We start from the raw sequence: 27,350 nt of genomic DNA, 5'->3' as shown, positions 1-27,350 counted from the left end.
CTCATTATATGAATTATACACAGTGATACATGCATATGACCTAGTGATCCTGCCATAAGAAATTGCCTCTCAATATTCAGCTGTTATTAAGAACCAAAAATGCCTACAACTAAGTCAATTTTCTCACAGATGTCTAAAGTGGCTGGCAATAATGCATCACGATGTACATAAACATGTGTACATGATGTACACTTTTTTCCCACCTCCATCCCTTAATTTCTGTCCAGCATTCAGCTGCACGCATTATCACATCCACCCAACGCTCTGACCGTATCTCTCCTTTGTTGGCATCCCTTCACTGGCTCCCCCTCCATTTCCGTATTCAGTATAAGCTAATGCCGTTGACGTTTAAAGCCCTCCATGGGCTCCCCCCCCCCCCTATTTATCAGACCTTCTTTCTCCTCACCTTCCCGCTCGTGCCCTCCGTTCTGGTAGTCAAGGACGGCTGTCCCAGCCCAGGATTTTCTCTGCCCCATCCAGGATTCGCCCCTTTTCACTTGCTGCCCCTCACTCCTGGAACCTTCTTCCCCCACGAGACACAAGGGTCATCACTTCTTTAACAAGCTTCAAAATGGAGTTAAAGACCATCCTGTTCAGAGAAGCGTTCCCAGGCGTTGTATGATTGTCATTTGCTATTTGATGTTCTTTTGTTGCCTGTTTTATTGAACCATTTCCTGTATTGCTATGTATTTTATATATATTATCCTATTATTTCTTAGATTGTACGCCATAGGCAGGTTTACTCTTTTATATTTATTGTTTTTATGTACAACACTGTGCAAATCTACAGCGCTATATAAATAATAATAATAATAATAATAATAATGTATTTCTGCTACAAATGATACTACAATGTTCCACAGAAGACTACTACTGATATCGTTCTATTCTTTTTATAATCTTTCTGTGTGCTTTATATTAAGATAGACATCCATACAACACATAACATCATGATACATGGAGGATAAAAGTCTATTCAAAGCTTATTTTTAACAGCTATGTATGAAAGTCTATCAGTAACTGATAGGTTTGTTACCTCTATCATGCATTACTTCTGAGACTCTGTATGCTCAAAACTGCCTGCCCCAGATTTGGGGACAATGATCAAATGGACATTTGGTCTGGTACATCATGGCAGCTGAACTAACAACACAACCACTACTATTTGCCCCAGGGTGAGAAGGAAAACAGACACACACCACAACTATACATTGTGCTAGGAGGAGCCAATGATTATACTAAATGTCGAAATACAATCAGGACACCCTGATTTAGAGATATCAGCTCTCACTGGGGCAAAATTGGTAAACAAATAAAAGCCATGCCAACCTTTTAAAAGACTTCACAAAAACTAGCAGTCTGTCAGTAAATTTCAGCAGACTGCTGGGGGCTGGGAGAAGAAAACAGATTAATTTCTTTCTAGCACAAAAAAGAAGGAGCCTTTGTCCTCCAACAGAAAATTTGATTTTTATGCTGTGTAGAAAAAAAGAACAGAGTCAACTCCTTTTCCAGACTGCTCATTTGTTTGTGCATGTGCCTTGAAATCGCCTGACAACTTATGGCGACGCCATTAATTTTATGGATTTTCTTAGGCAAGGAATACTCAGAAGTGGTTTTGCCAGTTCCTTCCTCTAAAATACAGCCAACAGCACCTGGTATTCATTGGTGGTCTCTCTATCAAAGTACTAGCGTCATCAGGGGCTGGCCTGAAGACTGAGTGCCCTCCCTCCATAACTGTCATCTTTCGGCCGTTGAGGGAGAGAGCAGGCCGGCCCAGCGTCATCAGGGGCTGGCCTGAAGATACAGTGTATCTTAATTGTAGATTTTTCTTGTATTGTTATATAATTTTCTTGTACACCGCTATGATCTATTTGGAATAGCGGTTTATAAATAAAACATATTATTATTATTATTATTAATGAGGGCTGACCCAACTAGAGATATAAAATTTCCAGACATTTTGAAGCCCTTGGGGGAGTTGGGTTTTTTTTCTGGGGTTTTTCAGGAAAAATTATAAATTTTTGGAAACTTTAAAAAAAATATAGCATTACCACTTTTCACAGATTGACAATCACTCTGTTACTTTAGGAATATAAAATATGACTATGTACAATTTGATTTGGCATAAAATTATCACAATTGGTATATTAAAATACAGTGCATTCAAACGATTATTATAAATGGAATTTACTTTAATTTTTGTTAAAAAAATATTTGTAACAAAAAATAAACCACAAGAAATAATCAACATTAGTAACAAAGAAAACTGAAAACCCACACTCAAACAAACTACTCTATCTTTTTCACATGTCAGTTTACTTCTTGATTTAGCGTGAGTGTTTCCAAACATAGACCAAATTCTTTCAGTGTCCCTTAAAGGAAGAAATGCTCTTGCATCGGAGAGTTCCGTTTAAAGATTTATTCATCATGATAAATAACATCCTTCTTCATTTTTTATTTTTTCCAATTTTTCAGAAAACACCAGGCTTCGGGGGGGGGGGGGGGGGAATGGTTCCCACCCCATTTTTTCTAGTTTTTTTCTGGGCCTTCCCATCTCTAGACCCAGCAGTGCTTCCAAAATGAGAAAGGATCTGGTACCTTTAGGTAATTAAGTCATCTGCCAGCTTGCTTACTTTCACTGAATTATATATATTTATTGCATGAAGTTCTTGAGTATGGAAACTAAACTAGTACAGTTGTTCCTCCTTTTTCGTGGACTTGGAGTCCACGGTCTCATTCTTCGTGGGAGAGACAAGTGGGAAGGGACATAAGGGTGGTGCGTAACTGTGTGTAGTCCCTAATGCACGCCTCAGGCGCACACACCATTATTTTCAATGGGACTCGAATATTTGTGAGTCGCCATTTTTGCCAGGTGTGTGTGTGTGTGTGTGTGTGTGTGTGTGTGGAATGCATCCCCCACAAATTGGGATGGGCTACTGTATTTAAATACAAGATTGGCTGCATCATCTTAGAAGAATAACTTGTTTAACACTAACATAACACAGAAACAGGAGCTTCAGTACCTCAGCAGCAGCCTAGTTGAATAGGGAAATGGGCAATAGAAAAAAATATCAATACAAGTTATTGAAAAGAAATATGCATTGCTACAATGTTTTCTAACTCTGCACATGCACCATTATGATATTTAAATGGGAATGGTTCTAGGAATCCCATTGCAAAGAATTTACAGTGGAACCTTGTTATACGCTGGGGTATGGTTCTAAGACCCCCCGTGTATAACAAAATCCGTGTATGCTCAAGTTCCATTACATATAATGACATAGCAAAATGGTGTCCCTTATAAAAATGGAAAATCAAGGTAAATTTATACTTTTTTGGAACATTTTCAATCCGTGTATGCTTAAATCCGTGTATAAAAAATCAGTGTACTGTATAAGAAGAGCCGACTGTATTTACTTAATTTATATGCCAACTTTCTTCAAGAGTGATACCTAAGGTGGCTTCCAGAAATAACTAATTAAAAGCATTTATAATTAAATTTTTAAAACAATTTTAAAATCCCCACATTAAATACTTCAAAATCATTTACAAGTCATGCAAAAGTCAAATAAAACACATATCTAAATAACAACCTTCCCTGCCTAAACATTAAAAGCTTACTTAAACAAAAATGGCTTTGTCTGCAAGTGAAAGGAAAGCGGGGGGGGGGGGGGTCTAGTCTCCCATGGAAAGGAGTTCCATAGGGTGGGACCAGCCACTGAGAAGACTCTCTCTCGTATCCTCACCAAGCAAACCTGTGATAGTGATGGGACTAATAGAGAGCCTTCCCCCAAAGATCCTATTGTTCTTGCAGGTTTGTATAGGGACATACAGGGGCAAAACAGACGGCCACAGAGAGAGCCAGATTGGGGCTGCAGCAACCACAGCTGCAGCCCTAATCCAGCCAGCTACTGCCCCAAATAGAAGCAGAAAAAGTCTGCTCCTGTTTGAAGCAGAAAAGAGCCGCCCTTTCACCTCTAGAGCCAGCTTTTCACTGACTGGGGCAAGTAGCGTCTGAACGCCATGATCCCCAAGTCACCTGGAAGCCGGCAAAATTGCCAGTGTGGCTTCCAGGTCATTCGGAGGCATGGTGTGTCTGAACACCACACCCCCAAGTAGGCTAGAAACCGGCTTTACTGGGCTGTCTGTTTCTGCCCATAAAGACAGTCTGGATCTAAGCCTTATAGGGCTTTCTAGATCTTAACCAGCACTTTGAATTGTGACCAGAAACAAACCAGTAGCCAGTGAAGCTTTTTTAAAAAAAGTTGTTACATGCTCCCTATAACTGGCCCTGCTGCATTCGGAACCCACTGAAGTTTCTCAACAGTTTCCAAAGAAAGCATCATGCAGAGCATTTTACAGTAGTCTGAACAGCTTGCACTCCTGGCCACTGCTGAAACCTGGGCATTCAAGCCCAGAGCTGAATCCAGAAGGACACCCAAGCTACAAGCCTGGGATTTCAGGGGCAGTGTAACTTCATCCCACACAGAGTCCCTATTCCCTGATCTGTTTTACAACTGACCGGGAGCACCTCTGTCTTGTATGGATTAAGTTTCAACTTGTTTGCCCCATCCAATCCATTAAAACAAGACACTGGTTCAGTAGTAAGACAGCTTCCTTGAAAGTGGATGGAAAGGAGAAAACAGTTGGGTGTCATCAAGACACTGGTGACACTACACCAGAAAACTCTGGATTAACTCTCCCAGTGCTTTCATGTAGATGTTAACAGCCTAGGGATCAACAAAGAACCTGTAGGAATCTGCAGGTCAATGGCAAGCAAGTTGGGAGTTCCCAGCCCCACCTGAGTATCCCCTCCAAGAAAGACCAGAACTACTACACAAGGGTCTCCAAAGCCCATCCTCAAAGAAGCAGCCCAGAAGGATACCTGATCCTTGGTAATGAAAGCTGCCAAAACGTTCAACAGAATCAACAGGGACACACTCCCCCTGTCCAGTTCCCTGTGCAGGTCATCCACCAAGGCAACCAAACTGTCGCTGTCCCATAACCAGTTCTGAAACGAGATTGAAATGGTTCTGCATAATCCATCTAATCCCACAACACCTATCACTGGGAGGCTACCACATGCTCCAGAACCATGCCTCAGAATGGGGTATTAGAAACTGACTGATAATTATTCAGAATGGTGGTGTCCAAGGAGGCCTTTATAGTAACAGCCTCACCACAGCCTCCCTTGCTATAGGGATAATGGGAAATTATGAATATCAAGTTATTACACTCTTTTCCTACAGCTATCCAAAACACTCAATTCATTTTTGGTTAGAATTCTCACACCCGTTCTGGAAGAAGGTTAAAAATGATTGCAACATCACCACCACCATTTCTGGCCACCCATGCAAACCTCTCACTTCCCAAATAAGGTAATTCATCTCTAAAATTTGTAGTTTCACACATTTTCTTTCTAGAATTACCTCTGCTCACATGTAGTAGAATATAATCTCAATTTAGTACTCACAGTTTAAAGCCCATCTTTAAAAACCAAATCATGACTATCATTTTAAAAACTGATGCATTTTAAAAACTGTATTTTTCAGAAAAGAAGCATATGGAAAAATAGTTCAGTTCTGAAGCAGACAGTTATAAAACACCAGTGTGCTGTGTACTGCATTGATTGAATCAAATGAATTTCTATCTGTCCTATACCTAACTCCAAGATAATTTTACTCAAAAATGCTATAAAATATTTAATTTTTGTGCACCATAATTCACATTTTTAGCAGAAAAAGAACAGATTAAATCAAACAATTCTCAACATATGTCAAGGCAACCTAGAAACTTTTTAACCAATCTTTAGTTATTCCTATGTGCTTATTTCTGATCTCTAAATTGATATATTTGTGCAATACATGTTGATTGTATGTCCAAAAGCTTGGAGTTGTGTTTCTGGGTTCTATACTCAATTTAACTGAAAATTAATGTCATTTCACTTGTACAAAGTACAAATTGGCCCTCCGTAGCCACAATTTCTGCATCCACAGATTCAACCATCCATGGATTATACACACACACACACGCAAACCTTATTTTTGCCATTTTATATAAGAAGCACCATTTTATTATCCCAGTGTATACAATGGGACTTGAGTACCAATGGATTTTGGTATCCAATCCCTAGAGCAGTGGTTCCCAACCTTTCTCTGACCATGACCCCCTTGCGGCTGGAAGTTCCGCCTCTTCTTCCGGCCAGCAGCCTCCTGAGCATTCTTCTCAGCACTACATCTCAAATGAATTAATTTTCTTTCTGTCTGCTTTTTTCACTGTTCAGCTCTCTTAGTCATGCTCAAAATGGAGGGCATTTTGGAATTCCTCCCAGGCAGAAAGCTTAAGATAGGAAAAGGAGCACATCTGGTCATCCTGAAGGACACAGAAGAATATTCTTACTAACTAATTTTGTGTGTGTGTTGTGTGCTTTCAAGTCGTTTCTGATTTATGGCGACCCTAAGATGGGGTTTTCTTGGTAATATTTGTTCATAGGTTTGCCATTGCCTTTCCCTGAGACTGAGAGCATGTGACTTACCCAAGGTCACCCAGTGGGCAAGCTGGAAATCAAACATTGGTCTACAGAGAACTGATTTCATAGCCACCTGAAATACGACAATACAGTTGTCCCTCTATATTCGCTAGGGTTAGGGGAACAAGACCCCCATGAATATGGAAAAACCACAAATAATAAAAACACCATGTTTTTAACTGAAGGACACCTCTCTAGGAATCTCTAGGTCCTCCAGTGCAACTCTGTGGTCAATGTCCAACATACACTGACCATAGAATGGCACTGGAGTAGCTACAAATGGTCTTTCAGTGCAACTTTTAGTTAAAGTTGACCACAGAGTTGCACTGGAGGACCTAGACAGTCCTAGAGAGAACATAATAATGAAATCCGTGAATAATCAAATCCGCAAATATCAAAGCCGCAAATATGGAGGGATGACTGTACCTTTAAAACGAGGAAAAGACATATAGTATTTCCAACCAAGTAATAGAAAACCTGACACAGGTAAACTATTGAGAACAGGGGCCACACTTCCTCCAGGTAATAAGAGCAACCATTTTAACTACCAACAGGTGAGGGGAAATTTATAAAACAGCTGCTCTAATCCAAAGAAAAAAATATAACTAACTATAAATTTATAGTAGAGCAAATGAAATACCAAACTGAAATATCAACTAGAATTGAAGGATTTGCTTATATATCATGACTGTTTTGAAAATCTGGATCCAACAAACCAGAAAAAACATCATAACTACAACTAGGTTTATTAGTTTTTGGACGTACTCTGATCATTGTTAGGATAACCAAGGAGGCAGAAGAGAGAAAATGTTTTATGGCACCACACCACCTATGCTGTGTAAGAGACAGCTAGAGCAATTGCTTCCAAATATTCATCTCTCTCATGTATAAAACATATATATATATATATATATCCTGCAATACCCACACTTCATTAGTTCAGATGATCTGAACTTTTTAACGAAAGCTAAACAGCCTTTATAAACTTAAAGCATGCACACAAATTATTAATTTCACCCAGAAAAACAGATGGATCCAAATGTCATGGATCAGGTGGACTGATTTGTAAACATCTTTGGCAACCATTCAGAAAATATGTAAACTCAAGCAATATGAGTCTGCAAGAAAGCATGTGGCAATCCACTCCCCATCTCTGGGCAACCTCAAGTACTAAATAGAGCCAGTGCCTACTATTTTGCCAAAGATTCCCACCTGGCATTTCTAGGGGATGTGTTCAGCCAAAAATAAAGATCTACTCATTAAGGGAGATCATTAAGTGTACAGCTGCTTCAGTCATCCCACAGTTTTTTTCTGAATAGAAATCACTACATGTACAGATCAAATCCCATATGATTTCACAAGGTAAGAAGAATTAGACCTGGCTAGTTGGAAAATGACAAGAGAATTACCAACCATCTCCAGGTAAGGAGAGGAAATATATTGAAAATCCTGCAGAGGTGCCCACTGCCTAGCAGAGTTGACAACACTGAATTTAGGTGGTCTAAGACAATAAAAGGTATCTTTTTATACAGTATTCCTAAACTGGGTTACAGCCAAGGTGGCCTGTGTCAGTCAGTATTTAGATTCCAACAAAAAACATGGGGACACAGGAAATAAAGACCATTTAACTGTACATTTCAGCACTTAAGTCCATGGGAAACAAGTTTGAGGAGGTAGAAAATAAAAATGTGGTTTTTTTATCATCCATAAAACATCTTCTCAGCCCTTGCCCCAATCCACCTGCGCCCTCTGCACAAATATTCTTTCCAGAACTGAACTTCTCACAAAACCAGAAGATTCTGCTTTGGGATAATGTCGAGACACATGACATTTTAAAATGAAACTGATTAATGAACAACTCCTTTCAGTCACTTAAAATTACCAAAACACAATATTATACCATCAAGCCCTGGATTTATCTCACCCCATCCTCACCTCAATGCAATGAAGACCCTTTGAATTATGAAGGAGGACAAATCCAAATTTCAAAGTTCCTGAAACTGAGGGAACAGACACTAGGACCAGGGATACAAAATGGCAAACAGTTTTGCTTTATCACATTAGGAACTTGTGTACACAGTTCTGTTCTGATGTTACAAGAATTCCACTGAAGTATGAAACTAGTAGCATCTTCCTAATGGTAGGAAGATGGAGTTCCTCAATCCATACTTTTATGAATATCTAATGGTTTTGCAGGATGTATTGTAAAAACCTCCTAGCTATAAGTGGCCTTGTTTTGCTTCCCTGATAATTAGCATGGAACAACCCATTTTTCTCCTACAGGAAACTATTATATCCAATAACCTCAGGTGCACAGCTAACAAACACACAGGTCTACCAGGTTTATAGAGCACTTATCAAATTATGGACTTGAATATATGACAATGTCTTATTTCTCTAGACTGCCGTGTGGTAAGTTTCTAACCCACACTGAAAAGCTAAGTTTTGAAATTTATTTGGCCTTTTTTACTCCTAGTGTGGCACACTTACAAGTTGGACTCAATCGGAGGAACTGGTCTAACTTAGAAAATAGGAGTCAATTGATGGCAATGGTCATTTATATGTCAGCACCAAAAAATCTGAACTTCTCCTCCACTGATATCTGATCAACAAATGGAAGATAAAGAAATATGTACAGAATCCTGACATAACCTTCTGTGCTTGTTCTTCTATTCTAGTTGCACTTTGCTCTTCTCTACAAAGAGACTAGTAAAGAAGTACTTGCTGTCTGACAAGAAATAAATGGTACAGCCCTCAAATTAAAGCTCAAAAGCTCATTCTCATAATACATGTTCACCAGATAGAGGGTTCTATTACAAGCTGATTAATGTCTGTAAATACAGACTGCCCCAATTCAAACACAACTCTCAACATTTTCTTAGGTACCTGGGAAGGAAGGAAAAAAGAAAGGTGCATTCCCACTACCCTTGTATCGAACCCGCATTCATTTAACTCAAAAAATTGAATAAAGTAGCTGAGAGGCACTTGGAGTTAAACAGTTTCCTATTAGCAACAGAAAAATTAAATGTCTATGAAACAATAATAAATTTTAGAATAAATATAAGGGGACAAATCCTTACTCAGCTATATCAAGGTATCCACAGGAAGCAGCTGCATGTAGAGGTATCCAGCCTTCATTATCAGGTTGATTAATATTCGCTCCATTTTCCACCAGAAATTTCACCATATCTATGTTATCATCTATGCAAGCCTATAAACAAAAGAAAGAAGGGTTACAATTGTATAAGTCATTTGCCAATTGTCACTGTATGGCAATACACCAAAAGAGATGATTCTGCTACCAAGTAAACAGCGCTTTCACATACACAGTTGTTCACATGTATTAATAATTCATCAGATAGTTTATAATGCCCTTTTTTTGTCCTGCATCCATAATTAATATTTTTCAGTTTTGCTTAAGCCAGAGACGGGCCGAAAAACACATTCAGGGTGTAGCATTTAGATGACGCACACCCCAAATGTGGAGGGAAACTGCTCCAGACCCACGTCTTCCCCAAATAAAGAAGTGGTAAAATACCACTCCTTTTGCCAGTTTGGTTCAAACCCGTGGCAGCGGCCTGGATCAGGGCTGAGTGCATGAGGTTGCCACAACCCTAGGGCAAATAGCACCAGCATAGTCGCAGACTGCATTTTTTGGCCCCTCTGTTTCCAGCCTTAGTCACTTGCCGTTTGGCCCTCCCTTTGTAACAAAGTATTATTCTTACATATGGTGGTTTGATGATTTTCTGTACCAGCTCATAGCCATTCTTCCAAAAAAAGAACAGAATACAAAACTCACAAATTTGTGATATATAGTCCGCCCTTGCCATACATGGGGGATCCCCCAGTAAGGCAAAAAACAGTGGACCTGAAGTCCCATTTGTATGATTGGGAAATGCTCCCGTGCACTGTGCAACACAAGCGCATGCCCCATTCATTCTATGCGGCTTGCCATCCATGTGACCTTGAGTCCATGTATGGCAACCCCGCGGGTGTGCTCTCTCTCTCTCTCTCTCTCTCTCTCTCTCTCTGTGTACTCATATATAAATCTAAATATTTATGCCCCAAAACTGACCCCCCCAAATCCTAGGTCAACTTATTTATGGGTCAATAGGGTAATATGATAGCACCTCTTTCAGATTTCTCCATACAGTTTTGTTCTGTCCTGAGCCAAGCATATAGAGTCCTTGGTGACTGATTGATTTAACAGTCTCTCCCCCACCTACTAGCTTCACTGTTTCAGGAGTGAAGGCTGAAACACTGAAGCCTCGTATGGATTGCTGCTTCACTCTTACCGCTGGCATACACACACTTAAAGGAGCCTCCAAGTTTTACACTTGATCTATCCACGGGTCATGTCAAAATCCGTAATTTTGGCCCCAAAACTTGCCCTCGACATATACATGAGGTCAACTTAAAGTTGAGTATATACAGTATACAAGATAATAAGGATGAAGTATCCAGACATATATGGCTGTTGCTTAAAGATCTCTTCTTTGATTACTTTTCCATGACTAATATGACATACTGTAAGTAAGCCTAAGTCAGGGTGACCAGATGTTTTAACCACAAAGAAAGACAAGGCAGCACAAAATGTAGGACATTCAAGAAAAATGTAGAACACTACCAAATAAAAGCTAGAGGCACTGATATAAATTTAAGTTTATGCTTCTTAGTCCAGTTCAAAATGGAGGACATTTTGAGATTTCTCCTGGGTTTTATCTTTGACTCTTCTCTGTCGTGTATCCCTCAGATCCAGACCACAGCCAAGGCTTGTAGATTCTTTTTGTACAATATTGCTAAAATCCGACCATATCTCTCCGCCTCTACTGCCAAGATCCTGGTCCATGCCCTAGTGGTCTCACGACTTAATTACTGTAACATCCTCCTGGCAGGGCTTCCTCTCTCTCACCTCCGTCCTTTAATCTCTGTTCAGCATTCAGCTGCATGCATTATCACATCCGCCCACCGCTGTGACCATATCTCTCCTGTGTCGGCATCCCTTCACTGGCTCCCCCCTCCCTTTCCGCATTCAGTATAAGCTCCTGCTGTCGACATTTAAAGCCCTCCATGGGCTGGCCCCTCCTTACTTATCAGACCTTATTTCCCCTCACCTTCCCACTAGGGCCCTCCGTTCTGGTAGTCAAGGTCTGCTGTCCCAGCCCAGGATTTCCTCTGCCCCATCTCGGATTCGCCCCTTTTCACTCGCTGCCCCTCCCTCCTGGAACCTTCTAGACCATCCTGTTCAGGTCAGCGTTCCCAGGCATTGCATAATTGTCACTTGCTATTTGATATTCTTTTGTTGCCTATTTTACTGAATCATTTCCTATATTGCTATGTATTTTATATGTTTTATCCTACTAGAGAGGCCCCTTCCCCACCACCACTCCCTTTGTGTCGTGTCTTTTTAGATTGTAAGCCTGAGGGCACGGAACCGTCCAATTAAAAAGACTGTATGTACTGCGCTGTGTAAATTTACAGCGCTTTATAAATAAAGGTTAATAATAATAAGAAGAAGAAGGTTGAAATGGAGGACGTATCCTGGAACATGTTCTGTGAGGAACTAAACACACCCTGTGGACAATAATGAAAGAGAAAACACTCTGGCTCAATCAGAACATTAGGTAACAGAAAGTGCCACATATAAAATGGTAAAATTTTAGCAAATATCATCTCTAGTACACAGATGTACTCTGTTTCCGTTCCCTCAAAGGTATAATTCAAAGTTTGAGTTTATTCAATAAAATCATGTATGCTTGAAGGCCAGGTTAACTGGAGTTGCCTCCATGTGATTTAAGTTTGCTGTGTTCTTGCTTTAAAATATCAACATGCCATCTCTGAAAATCCACTTCTAAGCAAATGTTCCACTATACTGAACCAAACTCCAAGTTGTCTACTTCAAGCAAACTTTTTCTACTGTACATATAACTAGCAGACGGTTTTTACTATTTAGGTTTGCATATACATTGTTGTTCTGGTCCCTTCATTCAAGGCACACAGCCCAAGAGAAATCACATTGTTTTGTCCTTTCAAGACTGAACTCTTGTTTTTGTGGGAAATAAAACATCTATTCGACAATTCTACATGCAGAATTGGCCTTCTGATCCTGATCTGCTGTGGCACTCTGACCTGAGCAACAAAATTTGTCATTTGCAACTATGGTCTCAGCTTCTGACTCAAGAAACAGCATACCACTTGAAAACAACACAGCCAAAGCCACTGGTCATAAGGGAGCATCCCATGAAGTGTGGATTTCTCAAAGACCACAATACTGATTTTACAATGGCATTATATGCCTGATGCATGTGGTGAGCTTCCATTTAAACCAGCTGTGTTGACTTTCAATAGAAAAGTTGCTTGCTTGTAGCTCTTACACTCAGCTCAGACAGTGTGAGAATATGTTCTGAACCAAAACCATATTTCAGTTTTCAAATAACACAACATATCAATAATTTCTCATGATTATTTGCTTTCATTTTCCATTTATTCAACTTAAGACATTTATGTATAAGTTTGCTCCTATCACCACAACACAGTGATCTCTAGAAGCAAAATTGTAGACATAACTATGGTTTGTCTATTTACATTTCAAGTCCAACCATGTTTAGCAAAATATACAGACCCACTCCAAACCATTTCTCTGCCTATGGCTTTCTGGTCACCTGCAAAAAATAATATGTCACTTCACAGAACATATGGCTAGAATTAGCATATTCTGAAGAACAAAAAAGGGCATGTAAACCGACTACTTTACACCACTAATCCCTATGAGGACTCTCAATTTAAATATCCCTCCTTCACTGTCCCCCCTCCTTCACCTCTGGGCTTTCTATCAGGCTAGCCTCCATCTCTTCTCTTAATGGTGCTCTCGATGGAGATGGTAATGAAAAGGCAGCATCAGAAAGCAGGAGGCAAAGAAGCAGTGGACATTTTAAAAATTCTTAGATATTTTTTAAAATCTGCTCAGACAGAAATTTTAGCTTTGGAAAAAGAGGATACCTGAGATAAGTAAAGTAAATGGTAACCATGCCATACACATATATATCATCCCATTTCAGCCTAGTTATCAGCACTACAACCTGCACATACATTTATGATGTATGCATAATAAAAACTGGTAACATGTTCTTTTTAAAAAGAGAATCAAGAATACTGTATATACCCATGTATAAGTCTCAAAATGTTAATCAAAAAATTGACACACACACCCCAAACCTGAGTCAACGTATCCATGAATCAATATAAGTATCGCACTTTAACTCTTATAAAAAAGGAACCATCCCCTGGTGAAAGGCAAGGCCATAACCTGTCCTGAAAACACTGACCTCTACTCAGTTCTCTCATCCATCCAGCTTTCAGGGTGAGTACAACAAACAGTTATGCCCTGCTGAAATTTTGTAATTTCTTTGGCATTATTTTCCTTTCCTTCATCCTTTAGATCCTTTCTTACATGTCCCTAAGTTTAACCCTTGACTTACCCAAAGGTAATATCAAAATCCATAATTTTTGCCCCCAAACCTGCCCTCGCCTTATACTGTACATAAAGTTGACTTATAGCCGAGTATGTATAGTAAATTTTATGCCAGAATTACAAAGGTTTTAAAAAGCCTCTGAGCTTACATCAGAATCACACAAGAATTCAGAGACCTTTAAAAAGTAAAAAAAAAAAATATGTACTATCCATAGGCATATCATCATTTAAAAGTTATCTCAATATAATGTAAAACAAACAAAGATTATCAGTGGTTGGTCTATTATGTATTCACCATTATTAAAATAAAATTATTACAATTTATGTGGAAATTTTATATGGAAGAATTTCTGACTGTGCAAGAAGCCAAGATTTGAAAATAAAACTGCAGAAGCAGAGAGAGATTCATGATTCTTGGGTTTTGTAAAATGAAGCTACAGAAGGGAAGGGATACATGATTCTTGGAATCAAAGAAGTTCATCCTCATATCACTAAACAGTGGTCAAGTGTTACACGGAAACACAAGCATTCAGTTTTAGATAAGTAAATTTAGTGTACTTTAAATATATTTATTTTATACTATTGAAAATTAAGGAACAATAAACTGGTAAACGTATAATAGAGGCTGAGACTCATTTATACAAAATGCTTTGGTCCAAAAGTGTTTTGGATTTGGGGATTTATTTATTTATTGGATTTTGGAATATCTGCATATACATAATGAGGTATCTTGGAGATGGGACCCATGTCTAAACATGACATTTATTTGTTTCATATATTCTTTATACACATAGCTTGAAGATAATTTTATACACAATATTTTTTAAAATTATGTTCATGAAAGAAAGTTTGTGTACGCTGAACTATCAGAAAGCAAATGTATCACTATCTCAGTCATCCATGTGGAAAAATTTATAGAGTATTTTGGATTTCAGAATTCCAGGTAATGGACACTCAACCTAGCTAGAAAAAATGTATACACTATGGAGACTTGGCTATTTCTAGTAATTTTTTATTCAACTGTCTTGCAAGAATTTTAACATAGCTTAAACAAAGGAAAATGATAGTTCGACATTCTGCCCTCTACAGTCAGATACTACTTGACAATCTTGTCAAAGGGAAAACTTTACCTTTTACCTTTTAAATTACTACAGTTGCAAAATATTTTTTAAAAGTTTAGTGGCAACAGAATGTTTTTAATTGTCATATTTTATATTTTACTGTTGTTAACCGCCCGGATTGGTTTGCCAGAGGGCGGTATACAAATAAATATTATTATTATTAGAATGTATGTAAATTTCTGTATGTACACAGGTTCTATGGATGGGTTTGTAAACCAAGTTTGATATAGCTGGTTATTCTCAGTATTTACTGTAAAGCTACCCCCTGTATCTTCATTGCCAAAAATTAAAATTCTATTGCCACTAAACTTTTTAAAAACCTTCTGCAACTGTAGTAATTTTAAAAAGCAAAAGGTAAAGGTTCCCCCTTTGACATGATTGTCAAGTCATGTACAACTGTAGGGGGTGGTGCTCATATTACTAAGCCAAGAGAGTCACCACTGTCAAAGTTGGCTCCATGGTCATGTGGACACCATGACTGCGCAGAACACTGTTACCTTCCCAGCAATGTGGTACCTATTTATCGACTTCCACTTTTATATGCTTTCAAACTGCTAGGCTGGCAAAAGCTGGGACTAGTGAAAGGAGCTCACTCCATCACACGGTGATTGGGTCTCCAACTGCTGACCTCCCAACCTTGTGATCATCAGAGTCGGCATCTTAACTGCTGAGCCACCGTGTCCCTTTAACCAAACATTAATCAAAATGGTCATTAAACAAACATATTTTTAGAGTTTGATACATCAGTCAAGAGATCTGAAAACTATTCTACAAAAAATAACATACTGTACTTTACCAAGGATTAAAAACCTGAATAGTATGCTCCAATAATGTTACTTGCAAGGAAACCCAATCTTGAGTTCTTGCTATTCCATTTTTGATGACCACTCCATTTCCCTAGAGCCAAAATCTGCATTAAGTAGATTAAGTTTCATAATGTCTGAGATTTAGTTGGCTTTTGAGATATATCAGTAATATGCAGTGATGACACACTGAGTTATAACCTATTTCACATCAGTGTATTGATCACCTTATTCTAAAAGAAGCTGATGCAAAGACAATGATTTCCTGTTGGAATAAGGAAAATATACCCTAAGTTAAAAGGACCACTTGGCCATTTCATTTTACAGCACAACACAAGGGTGAATTGCTGAGTCTGTGAACAATGTAACTGACTGATGCACAATATAACTTACTGATGCACTATAACCAACTGAAATCTCTAATAGGCCAATTCCCACCCATCTCAGCACTGACCTCCAGCTGTGTCCTAACTTTTATTTTAAAAGAACACTCAATATTCAGTAACTCCTGAAAACACTGAGCATGCACAGTTTGTGTCTGATTCTTATGCAAGATCCCACCCCCACCCCACCTCCAAATTAGAAAAATACTGGGAAATAATTTAATCTATACCAGCCATTCTCCCAATAAGGAACTCAAAGCAGTATGTAAGAAATTAAAACTGATTTAATCTAAAAACAATATTTTACAAACAATTATCTAGGTACATAAAAAACTACTACGGTATTTTATCTATCAGTGGCTCCTTTCCTCACTGAACCAAAAGACACATGACCAAAAGCTTAGTATTAATGGCAAATATACTACAAATCCCCACGCAAAGTGATTTGAAAACAACTTTCCAAACCTCTACTCTTAATAATCATACCATTTTATGACCTCTTACAGTAGTATTATGATTCATGAATACATTCAGTGTCAATTGCTATTCAAGAACTTTCCCCTAGCTATGCATATAGCTGCATTTTAAAAGTTAGTATGTTAGCTTTCAAGCTACTGCAGGAGGCCTAGGAAAGGGTATTAGACAGTTAAAGACAATTGGAATTTTTTCCCTTTTGGATGGGTGCCCTCAGTTCACTGCAGCACAAAGTAAGTTGACCATAAAAGGCTCTGGGATTCCCGTGCAAAATCTTCAAATGCATTAACTATATGTATGCTAAAACCATACAAGCCCCGCAAAATGAGCCTGAAGTCTCTCTGTATTAGTATAACAGGAGCTTCTTCCCTTAAAATCTGTTAATTTCAAACAATAATTTAAACAGTGGGAAAGGTTACAGAGTCTCCAGCTAGTTAAACAGCAGTGTACATCTTAGATTCAGAACTAAATGCCAGCTTCTGACAACAGCAGTGGCAATTCTGTCATGTTTTCTGTTTCCCATTTACCTGATATTTTGTTTATTATTATTATTATTATTTAGACAAAAAGTACCCCTTTGGCTCTTTCTCTCAGCAAGAGATGTCATAATAGTTAATGAAGATCAATCTGCCAAAAGCTATTATTTGTGATACCTAAACTGGATCTCTGGGTTCTGTGAAAATATATCCCAGTCACAACTGTCTTAATAATATGTTTGAAGGTTTCACAAAAGTGTCCAATTGGACAATGTTGGAAACAGGATGCTGGAATAGACATGTTGTTGATCTGATCCAGATGATGTCCTTAGGACATGGGACCTGAAATCCACTTCCTTATTGAAAATTACTCATGAAAATGTATCCTTATTGGAAATTCATTCTCCGTTTTCCTTACTTTCTAGAAAAATTACAGAAATCCAGACCCATCTTTTTCTCTTAAGATGATAATGTGATGAATCCAACACACCTGTTCAAATAAAATAATACAGTGGATGTTAATCTCACAAAAGGCCAACCAAAATGTACTTCCATGGTGATTAAAAGTCTTCCACTTTGTTCTCACACAAGTACATCATCCACAATGATAGAGGGATTGTCACTTGCTCATCCTCCAATGTGATTTATCCATATTATGTCAGCAATGCCCTTCACTACTCTACATTGGGCAAAAAGGCCAGTCCCTGAGCCTGAGGATAAATCAAAATAAATCAGACATTAGGAATGGGAATATACAAGATCCAGGAATGTGGTGAGGGGAAAAGAGGACAGCATGGGAGAAGTGAGGGGAAAGTGGGTGGCAGGGGAGCCTTCAGCCAAAGTACTGGTGCACAAGAAAGAACAGAACAATCAGGCTTTAGGACCATGAAAGGAACGAAAGTTACAAGAATCTTCTTTTCAAAGTCCCTTAAAATCACTGCACAGCCTCACTGATCACTTCCGGTGGTGATGTCTCTCACTCTTCACCTGCCCATGTGAATTCACTATCTTAGTCACTTCTTTCACTAGTAGTGGTAGTTGTGAAACTTGCTAGGCTGGGCACAGGGCATTGTTTCTGTAGCCCAGAGTGGTGCCATTTTGGAACAGAATGATTGACTGGAGCAAGAAGTTAGAGTATGTGGTGTCAGGGGAAAAGTGGCAGCAAAAAAAGCTTTCAGATTTGAAACCCTGCTTAAACTAGCTTTGTGAGCTTTGCCAGGACTTGGCTGGGAGGTTGGAGCTGCACTGCTACTCCCACTTTCTTTCATCAGACAAGAAGAGATAGCAGAAGAAACACTGTTGACATAACCGGGGGGGGGGGGGGACACTTGAAGCTTTGTGGGGAATACCTGTCTCAAGGAGGAGTATCCAAGGTCAATTCTTTGAAAGAGTCCTTCACCTTGGAGTGACTCCAGTAGTTAAAATCTCTCCTTTTCCCCATCCTTGACAGTTTCCAGTCCAGAGCATGTGGCCTCTATGAACTCCCTACACACATCAGCTATGTCCCTCTTCACCCAGAACATTTACATGAAGCCGCTGAGTGAGATCATCTGGAGACATGGGGCGGGGTGTTATCAGTATGCTAATGACACCTAGATTTATTTCTCTATGTCTCAGACTGTTTCAGTGACCAAGGAGGGCATCTCCCCCCGAATGACTGCCTGAAGTTGGTAATGGATTGGATGAGGGAAAATAGACTTAAATTGAATCCAAATAAAGTGGAGGTATTCGTGATCGGTAACCCCAATCCGGGTATGGAGATAAGTTCACCAGTTCTAGATTTTCCCCCTGAAAAACTGCGTCCACAGCTTGGGGGGTGCGCCTGGATTCATCACTTCAACTGTCTTCTCAGACTGATGCGACAGACAGCCAGGAGTGCCTGTTATCAGCTTTGGCTGATACGCCAGTTGCGCCCCTACCTGGAGCAGCGCGACCTAGAAACGGTCATACATGTTTTAGTAACCTCTTGTCTTGATTTCTGCAATGAACTCTACATGGGGCAACCTTTGCACCACGTCCGGAAGCTCCAATTGATACAAAACATGGCAGCAAGACTGGTCACTGGGAAATCCAAGTTCCACCATATTACACCTATTTTAAAATAGGCATTGGCTGCCTATTAGCTTCCGAGCACAGTCACCTATGAAGCCCTACATGGCCTGGGTCCAGTCTACTTGAAGGAATGCCTCCTCCCATACAATCCTTCTCGTACACTCCGATCCTCCGGGAAAAACCTCTTACAACCTAGAAAGACCAGACTGGTGGTGACCTCCCAGAGGTCATTCACTGCCACCGCTACAAAAACTTGGAATGACCTGCCGGAAGAGTTTTGCCAATTATCCTCACTCGAGGGTTTCAAAAGGGCGACAAAAACCTTTCTCTTCCGGCAGGTCTTCCCCGATTGATAACGTCCAGAACCAATTGAATCCCCCTCCTCTTATTATTTTTCTCATTTTTGGATTGTTTATTAATTTCAATGTATTGTTATGTATATTTTAACCATGTTTTATTGTTTAATTTTATACTTGGGAGGGAGGGTTGTGCTGGGGTCTTGTGGGGTTTGATGTTTTATTGTTGTCTATTGTACAAACTTTGTTGTTACCCACTTCGACCTCCCAAACTGAAGATAAATAAATTATTATTATTATTGGATTGAGAGTCCTTCTTCGCCAGAGATAAGCTTCTCCCTTTGAACCTGTTCAACTTGAAAAGAGCAACCTCTTGCATGCACTGGCCTTTGCTAGAAGGACAGCATGGGCAAGAGGCTTCTGGGTTGCTAGGAGGCCAGCTGCTCATATGCCGCTTCCATAGTGGCCAGGTACAAAGGGAGCAGGCACCAATCAGCCAATCAAGCAGCAACCAAAAAGCTTATGCATGTGCTGGCCCTTGTCACAAGGCCAGCACATGCAAAAGGTCAGCTCCCACTCCCAAGGTGATGGGGTGCAAAGGGATCAAAGACCTACACTGGATGTTTTGAATTTTCAGTAAAACGGTAGACCTAATAAGACGAAATACACATGGGAGGGGGGCATGTGTGTGCTACAGTTATCACTGAAGAGGAAAGGGGGTGGTAACTGAAAAAAAGTTTGAAGACCATTGCTCTACATCAGGGGTAGGCAACTTGGGGCCCGCGGGCTGGATGCGGCCCAGCAAGGCTTTGGGACCGGCCCCAGCCTGGTCCTGCCGTCGATTGCCACCGGGGCCTTTGGGGGGGCAATTGTCTATAGAAGCCTCAGAAACATGCATTTATATTAACATTTTTTTTAAATCAGCAAATTTTTTCACGTGTCCTCCATTTTTTTTTTAAAAAAGTGTCTTCTATTTGAAAATTTTGTCCTACATTTGTCCTGGTTTATTTATATATTTAATTTTTTTAATTATTTAATTATTTTTATTTTTATTTTTTGCTTCGGCCCCCCAGTTGTCTGAGGGACAGCAACCCGGCCCCCGGCTCAAAAAGGTTGCCTATCCCTGCTCTAGACAAACACAGCTATGTTTTGTCAAGCTCACCTATTGAATGTAAGTGACTATAAAGGATAACTACTTAATGATTCATAAATAGCTGCAATGGAACTGTTCACACTAGGGCTCCCGGACTCTATAAAATTAGTACATGGAATACAGAAGAAGAACTGTTTCACGTTGAACAAAGGTAGTTGAGGAATAAAACAGACAGAATGAAGGAAACTGTACCTCCTTTCTGCATTCTAACGGGGAAATGTAGAACAGGCAATTTTGGAAGATGTAGCACATCCTGAGCCTCTATGCAAGATAGTTCCTGACTATACAATAGATGGGTGGCTCAAAGAGCAAAGGGAGAATAGGCTTAATCCATTTACTGGAGCAGAATTCCAAGGAGCACAAATTCATATGATGCAAATTAGCAGAATATTCATGCATTAAATCAGGAAATTAAGATCTCTTTGTAAATGAAAAATGGGTTAATATTTAATGTAACATATAAATACATTTATTTATTAAATCTAGTTTTTATTGCAGTCTATTGTCACAAAACTGTCAAGAGGTTTGTTTGGAGGAAGAGCAGAATAAAGCTTGTATCCATCAATTCTGTATCCACAGATTCAACAATCCATATACACACATTAAATTACAAAAACTAAACCTTGATTTTGCCATTTTATATAAGGGACACCATTTTACTATGCCATGTATGTAATGGGACTTGAGCACCAACAATTTTTGGTATCCACAAGGAGTCTTGGAACTAAATATCAGTGGATACCAAGGGTCCACTGTATAAGATCAACTACTGACTGTCTACAAGGGAGCAGGTCCTAGGGGAATAAAAAGTGAACTGAACAGGTAACCCATGGAAGCTTCTAGGAGTACAATTAGCCATTTAAACCCCAACACCAAAAGTTTTGGGAAAGCAGGGCATACTTGAGACTTTGGCCACTGCTGTTCTAGTCCTAAGCACAGAAAATCATTCCCTATATTCAAACTAGAGAAAACAATATATGCCCCATAAGCACTTCCCATGTGGGGCAGGGGTGTGCAACTGTGAAAGATGTGGGGTTTCATTAACCTATAAAGGAGATCTTGAAAAACCAAACCTCTCCACCACACCTACTTCCACAAAGGGCATTTTCATCATTTTTTGAGGCAAGGAGAGGCCTTTTTAAAACCACTTCCTGTACACATCCTGTTTCAAAACAAAGGCCCCTCCTGGACCTATATTAGCCCAAGGGAGTACAAAATGTGGTGGATATGAACTCCACATCTCTGACCTAAAGGATGTTTGGGGGCAAAACATATTTCATTTTTGGGGGGGCAATATTATTTTTCACCTGAGGGATCCAAGGGCCACTAGACATGGTGGAAATGCCCTCCACGTCCTCTAGAAGGTACAGTATATGGGAACATGCTGCAACACAAACAAAAATTTTACTTTTTAAAAATGAAGTTATTCGACCCCTGGGGGGTCCTAGGGAATCCACATTGGACCATCTCTACTCTGGCAGCCAACCATGGCTCCTTCTCTTTAGCAACTGTCGTTATGCAGTCTTCAAGACTACATGAATTCCCAAGACATTATTCATAATATGAGGTTTGCAAACTTTTCAAAGGAACCTAAATATATACAATAAACAGCAACACCAGAAACAAAACAAAAAAACCTACATGATACAAAAATTAAGATATGAGTGGGCAACCTCTACAGGGCAAGAATTACATTGCAAGTGCTTAAGGGCCCTTTCATCCACTTACTAGGAGTCAATAGACCCAAGATTATGAACCGCTCAACTAATCAGTATCATAGTACAGTGGTACCCCGGGATACGAATGCGCCGCCTTACGAAATTTCCGGGTTACGAAAAAAATCAATTGAAAAAAACTGTTCCGGGTTACGAAGGTTATTTCGGGTTACGAAAGAAATTTTGGTGCTTTTCGGCGCTTTTTCGCACCAAATCTCGGCTTTTCCCCATTAGCGCCTATGGGTTTTCGGCTTGCGAAAGCTTTTCGGGTTACGAACGCGGCAGCGGAACGAATTAAATTCGTAACCCGGGGTACCACTGTATTTAATTTTTTTCCCATTTATAGTGCATTTAGTGGTTTATTAATTAATGTCAATAGCAAACAATGAATCAAATTTACAACAAATAAGCCCTGAAGGAAATTGGGGAACACTGGGAAATTGCAGAAAAGCAACTAGGGATCACACTTTGCCCCTGAAAGGAGGAGTCTTAAAAAGAACATACCAGTGAGGTAAAAAATTTGAAGTATGCATATATCATTAAAAAGTATTTATGGGAACCTGGCTGGTGTTGGAACTAAAAAACTAAATTTAGCTTAACTTCATACACAGCACGAAAGTCAATGGATAGCCATCTTACATAACTTATCAGTACTTCAAAGTTAATTCACTAAAATGCTACAAAGAGTGGACGCAAATGGGGACAACCAGAAGAAAATTATATAACCATTTTCATTATCAATTAATATATGGTAATAATTATATGGCAAACAGAAGTAAGTTATATTAAGTCAACTCTTTCTTTCTCCAAGTGTAAGATTTAAAATTGATTGTTAAAGCTTGTGTTCTTTTTACTGTACTGAGTGCAGAAAGACCTTCTTTCATTGAAAAACGTTCTTTCCACTGTAAAATCTGCTCAATGGATCTATTTATACTGGCTTTTCTTACCATTTTCACATCAGAAGCAAGAGACTGCTAGAAACTACTCTTCATGTGTATAAAACAAAGCTAGTGTATAAAAATGGTGACAGTTGAAACACACCTATTAACAAAGTAGAAAGCATAGTTGTTCAACTGGCTGAAGACTGCATCTATTCTGGCTGAACGTGAAAAACATGCTAATTCACAAGCTTGACTCACAATTACTATTTGTTAGTAGTGGTGTATGTGTGTATGCACAGATCACATGCCTTCAAACTGCCTGTCAACTAATGGCAGCCCCATGAATTTCATAAGGTGTTTTTTTGGTCAAGGAATGCTCAGAGATTTTGCCAGTTCCTTTCTCTGCAATAACACTTGGGATTCATTGGAAGTCTCCCATTCAACCATTAACCAGAGCTGACCCTGCTTAGCTTCCAGGATTAGATAGGGTCTGGTGACTTTAAGATATTTAGTCCTTCTCTACTGAGAGAGTATGCCACCCTAGTTCAACCTGGAACATATCTTCTTACCAATAATTCTCTGATTTTATACTCTGGATGCTCTGGAACTGTCTCAAAATCTCAGTATATTTCAGAGAAAAAGAAGAGGACATTTTAAAATCTCCTGAACAGAACACACAAACAGGAAGCTAATTTAATTACAGTGCACCCTTTTTTTACGTGGGGGGATCTGTTCTGGACCCCCTCCCCACATAAAAAAAACCCACGTATGCTCGTGCCGCACTGAAAGTAATGGAGCTCATGCATGTGGTGGCAATGCGGTGGCGCAGCAGCGCATGTGTGCCATAGGCGCACACCCCATTAATCTAAATGGGATGTGCCGCCCCTTGCACTCCTGCGCGGCTTTCAGGATATGCTGAAAGCTGCGTATAGTGTGTCCACGTATGACGCAGATGCACTGTATATAAGAAGAGAGCTAACCCATCCCAACCAAAACAGATAATTGTCACAGTTCTGAAACCAAACACAACATTTCATATTAGTGTTCATGACAGAATACAGTACTTGGATTCTCCACAACTGTATCATGTACAAGTTTATAAATCAGTCTTGAGACACACATGTATTGATTACACCTTGTATTATAAATTTCACTGGTCTCTGTATATGCACATACACTCTGATCTGCTTTATCACACTAGGGGGCAAACAGGATTTAAACGAGAGTTAAACAGGAAATGTTGTGTGATAAACATCAGGCATTTCCTGTTTAACTCTTGTTTAAACCCTGTTTGCCCCCTAGTGTGATAAAGCAGATTGTTCACATACACTGTAAGAGGGAAAGAAACTGCTTCACTCGAAGACCATGCATTCAGAATATGTTACCATCATTCTCATAGAATCAGAGCTGGAAGTAATTTTATGAAGGACTTCTCACAAAGATGGGGGAGATGAACAAGTACAGCAGTTCTTAAACTGTTTTCCATGGACCCCCATGGGGCCACAATGTCCTCACAAAGGGTTCTTGAAGTTTTGAGGGCTGTTTAGCCCACATCCTCCCTGCAGCAGAATGATAAAAAAAAAAAAGATGGTTGGCTGCACCTCCACTCTGCCTTTCACATGGCTGCTCTGCTTCGGGGAGGCAGAAACAGCAGGTGAGTGACCACAGAGTTGACTGCCAGCCAGCAAGCTTCTCTCTGCCTCTTCTCCTTTCCAGCTGGTTGCACTCCTGTCTCCTATCAGAAATGCTTTAAACCCCTCCCTTCCCCCCCCCCCACCTTCATCAGGAAGGAGAGAAAGGAAGGTAGGTAGGTAGGTAGGGCTGACAAGCTAAGCAAGGGTCTGGCACCCATCCTCAGCACCAATACCAGCTAATACTAACCTATTCAAATTTAACTGAGGCATTCACACACAACACAGCTTTCTGCCACTACCTACCCACCCGGCGTCCTTCTAATCCTCCTCTTCTCTGGCTCCTTTTTCACCAAAAGCTCCATACCACCGTTTCCCACCTCTTTTCTACTTCTAAGTTCATTCCAGATGCCATCAAAACATTGTGAGAAGTATGACAGAATCATAGAAACAAAGAATCTTAGAGTTGGAAGGGGCTGCAAGAGGAGCAATTGACTTCCATGTGCACAAGTCCCTTTCTGGACTACACTTGATCTTAGCCAAAAGGCCAAGAAGCAGACAGTGCTTTTTGATCACACACTTCTGAGGAGCGAACTTCAATCCACTACAACCTCACAGCTGACTGAATATTAACATGCAGGCTCAGCCAGGCTTTGCCTTTGTTCCTGTCATGTGACCATACTGCTATTACTCCACTGCTCAGTCCAACTAGTCCCAGAGACAAGGCAAAGGTTGGCTGGTTGGCCTTGCACATTACCATTCAATCTGCTCCAGCAGCAAACTGGCATGAAGCAAGAAGTGACTTCACTCCCTCTTCCAGCGCCTCCAAGGGAAGGTTTTAATCGGTGGTGTAATTCACGGTTCAGTGTTCAGGTATTATCACTACTACTACTATTACTAATAATTTGGTTATAAATATTAAATTAAGTCTGGGGGGGGAGCCAATGGCAACAAAACATATTAAAGATGATCCCTTGTAAAGAAAAGGTTAAGAACCACTAATATAGTATATGTAGTTTAATTAAAACAAAGAATTCAAAGACAGTTGTTTGTTACAAGGCAAGCTTTTTTGCACAGCTTTAGTTTTTACGAAACCTCTACATACATAAAGAATTTGTTTCTATAGAATGCAATAGAGCTCTCCAGGTGCTTTGGATTATGTCTTCCATTAGTCCCAATCTATACAGCTAATGGTCAAATTATGTGAGTTTTATTCCAAACACCTGAAAGATCCCAGACTGCCTAGCCCTATCAAAAGAAACATGACTACTATTAACAGTGATAAAATTAGTTACTATAGAACTGTTGTTGATATAACACAGCTCATATACTCTTGCCCAACTTGCACAAAGAAAAGCAAGTACATTCAAATGCTCTGGTGTCAATGGAACAATTTGTCAACTAATCTCCAGTACAGCATTAGAACAATAACGTTAAAGAGATTCCACCTAACATTAGGAAGATGGTAAGAGCTGTTCGACAATGGAAATATGCTGCCATGGACTGTAGTGGAGTCTCCTTCTTTGGAGATTTTTAAGCAGAGGCTAGCTGGTCATCTGCTGGAGGTGATTTGATTGTGTATTTCTCCATGGTGGGGATTGGACTAGTTGACACTTATGCACTCTCCCAATTCTATATTTCTTTTCTTATTGTTAAGTAATTACAGCTCTCAATATTTGGCTTGTCAGGGTAGACCAAAGGGCCTCAAGAAAAGGCCTTGAATCCTGAGGAAAGAATGCAGGAAAGGCAAAGGAGGAGTGCAGCTTAGTGCATGCATTCAGAACCTGAAAGTTGCTTATAGCACTATAACCTAGGAGATCCTAGGATTCCTATAAATGAAACACTATTTCTGATATTCAATGCAAGAGCCCTATAGTTCCAATAGGACTCAAGTCAGTTAAGCCACGTATTCCAAAACCAGACAAACATTAACATGGCAAATACTGTATACATTCATGTATAAGTCTAGAAATTTGAATTAAAAAAATTAACCCAAAAAACTGAATCGACTTATCTACAGGCCAATAAAGATACTGTAAGTACTGTACTTTAATGCTTATTTTTTTAAAAAGGAACCATCCCCTGGTGAAAGACAAAAATGTAATTACTGACACACACACCTCTATTCTATCATCCATCCAGCCTTTATTCTGAGCACAAATAGTTATGCCTGCTAGAATTTTGTACGTTATTTGGTATTGTTTTTCTTGGCATCATCCTTTAGATCCTTTGTTGCATGCCCCTAGATTGTACCCTTGACTTATCCACGGGTCATATCAAAATCCATAATGTTGACCTCAAAACTTGCCACTTATAGTTGAGTATATACAGTACCTTCCTACCAAACCCCAAACAGAAGCATAAA

At 39.6% G+C, this 27,350-nt stretch overlaps 1 protein-coding gene across 1 annotated transcript in view; it reads right to left on the bottom strand.

Moving 5' to 3' along the window:
• PPP1R12A (protein phosphatase 1 regulatory subunit 12A) overlaps window positions 1–27,350 on the bottom strand; it is a 163,443-nt gene that overhangs the window by 111,413 nt on the left and 24,680 nt on the right. The window contains exons 2-3 of the mRNA XM_042467984.1: window positions 9,610–9,740; window positions 4,990–5,011 (exon numbers count right to left, since the gene is read on the bottom strand). Coding sequence (XP_042323918.1) covers window positions 4,990–5,011; window positions 9,610–9,740 — 153 coding nt within the window. The remainder of the gene's footprint in view (window positions 1–4,989; window positions 5,012–9,609; window positions 9,741–27,350) is intronic.

Source organism: Sceloporus undulatus, chromosome 5, assembly GCF_019175285.1.
Source record: "Sceloporus undulatus isolate JIND9_A2432 ecotype Alabama chromosome 5, SceUnd_v1.1, whole genome shotgun sequence".
Lineage (NCBI taxonomy): Eukaryota > Metazoa > Chordata > Lepidosauria > Squamata > Phrynosomatidae > Sceloporus > Sceloporus undulatus.
Note: the sequence above shows the minus strand (reverse complement) of the source record. Positions and strands in the feature narration are given on the sequence as shown.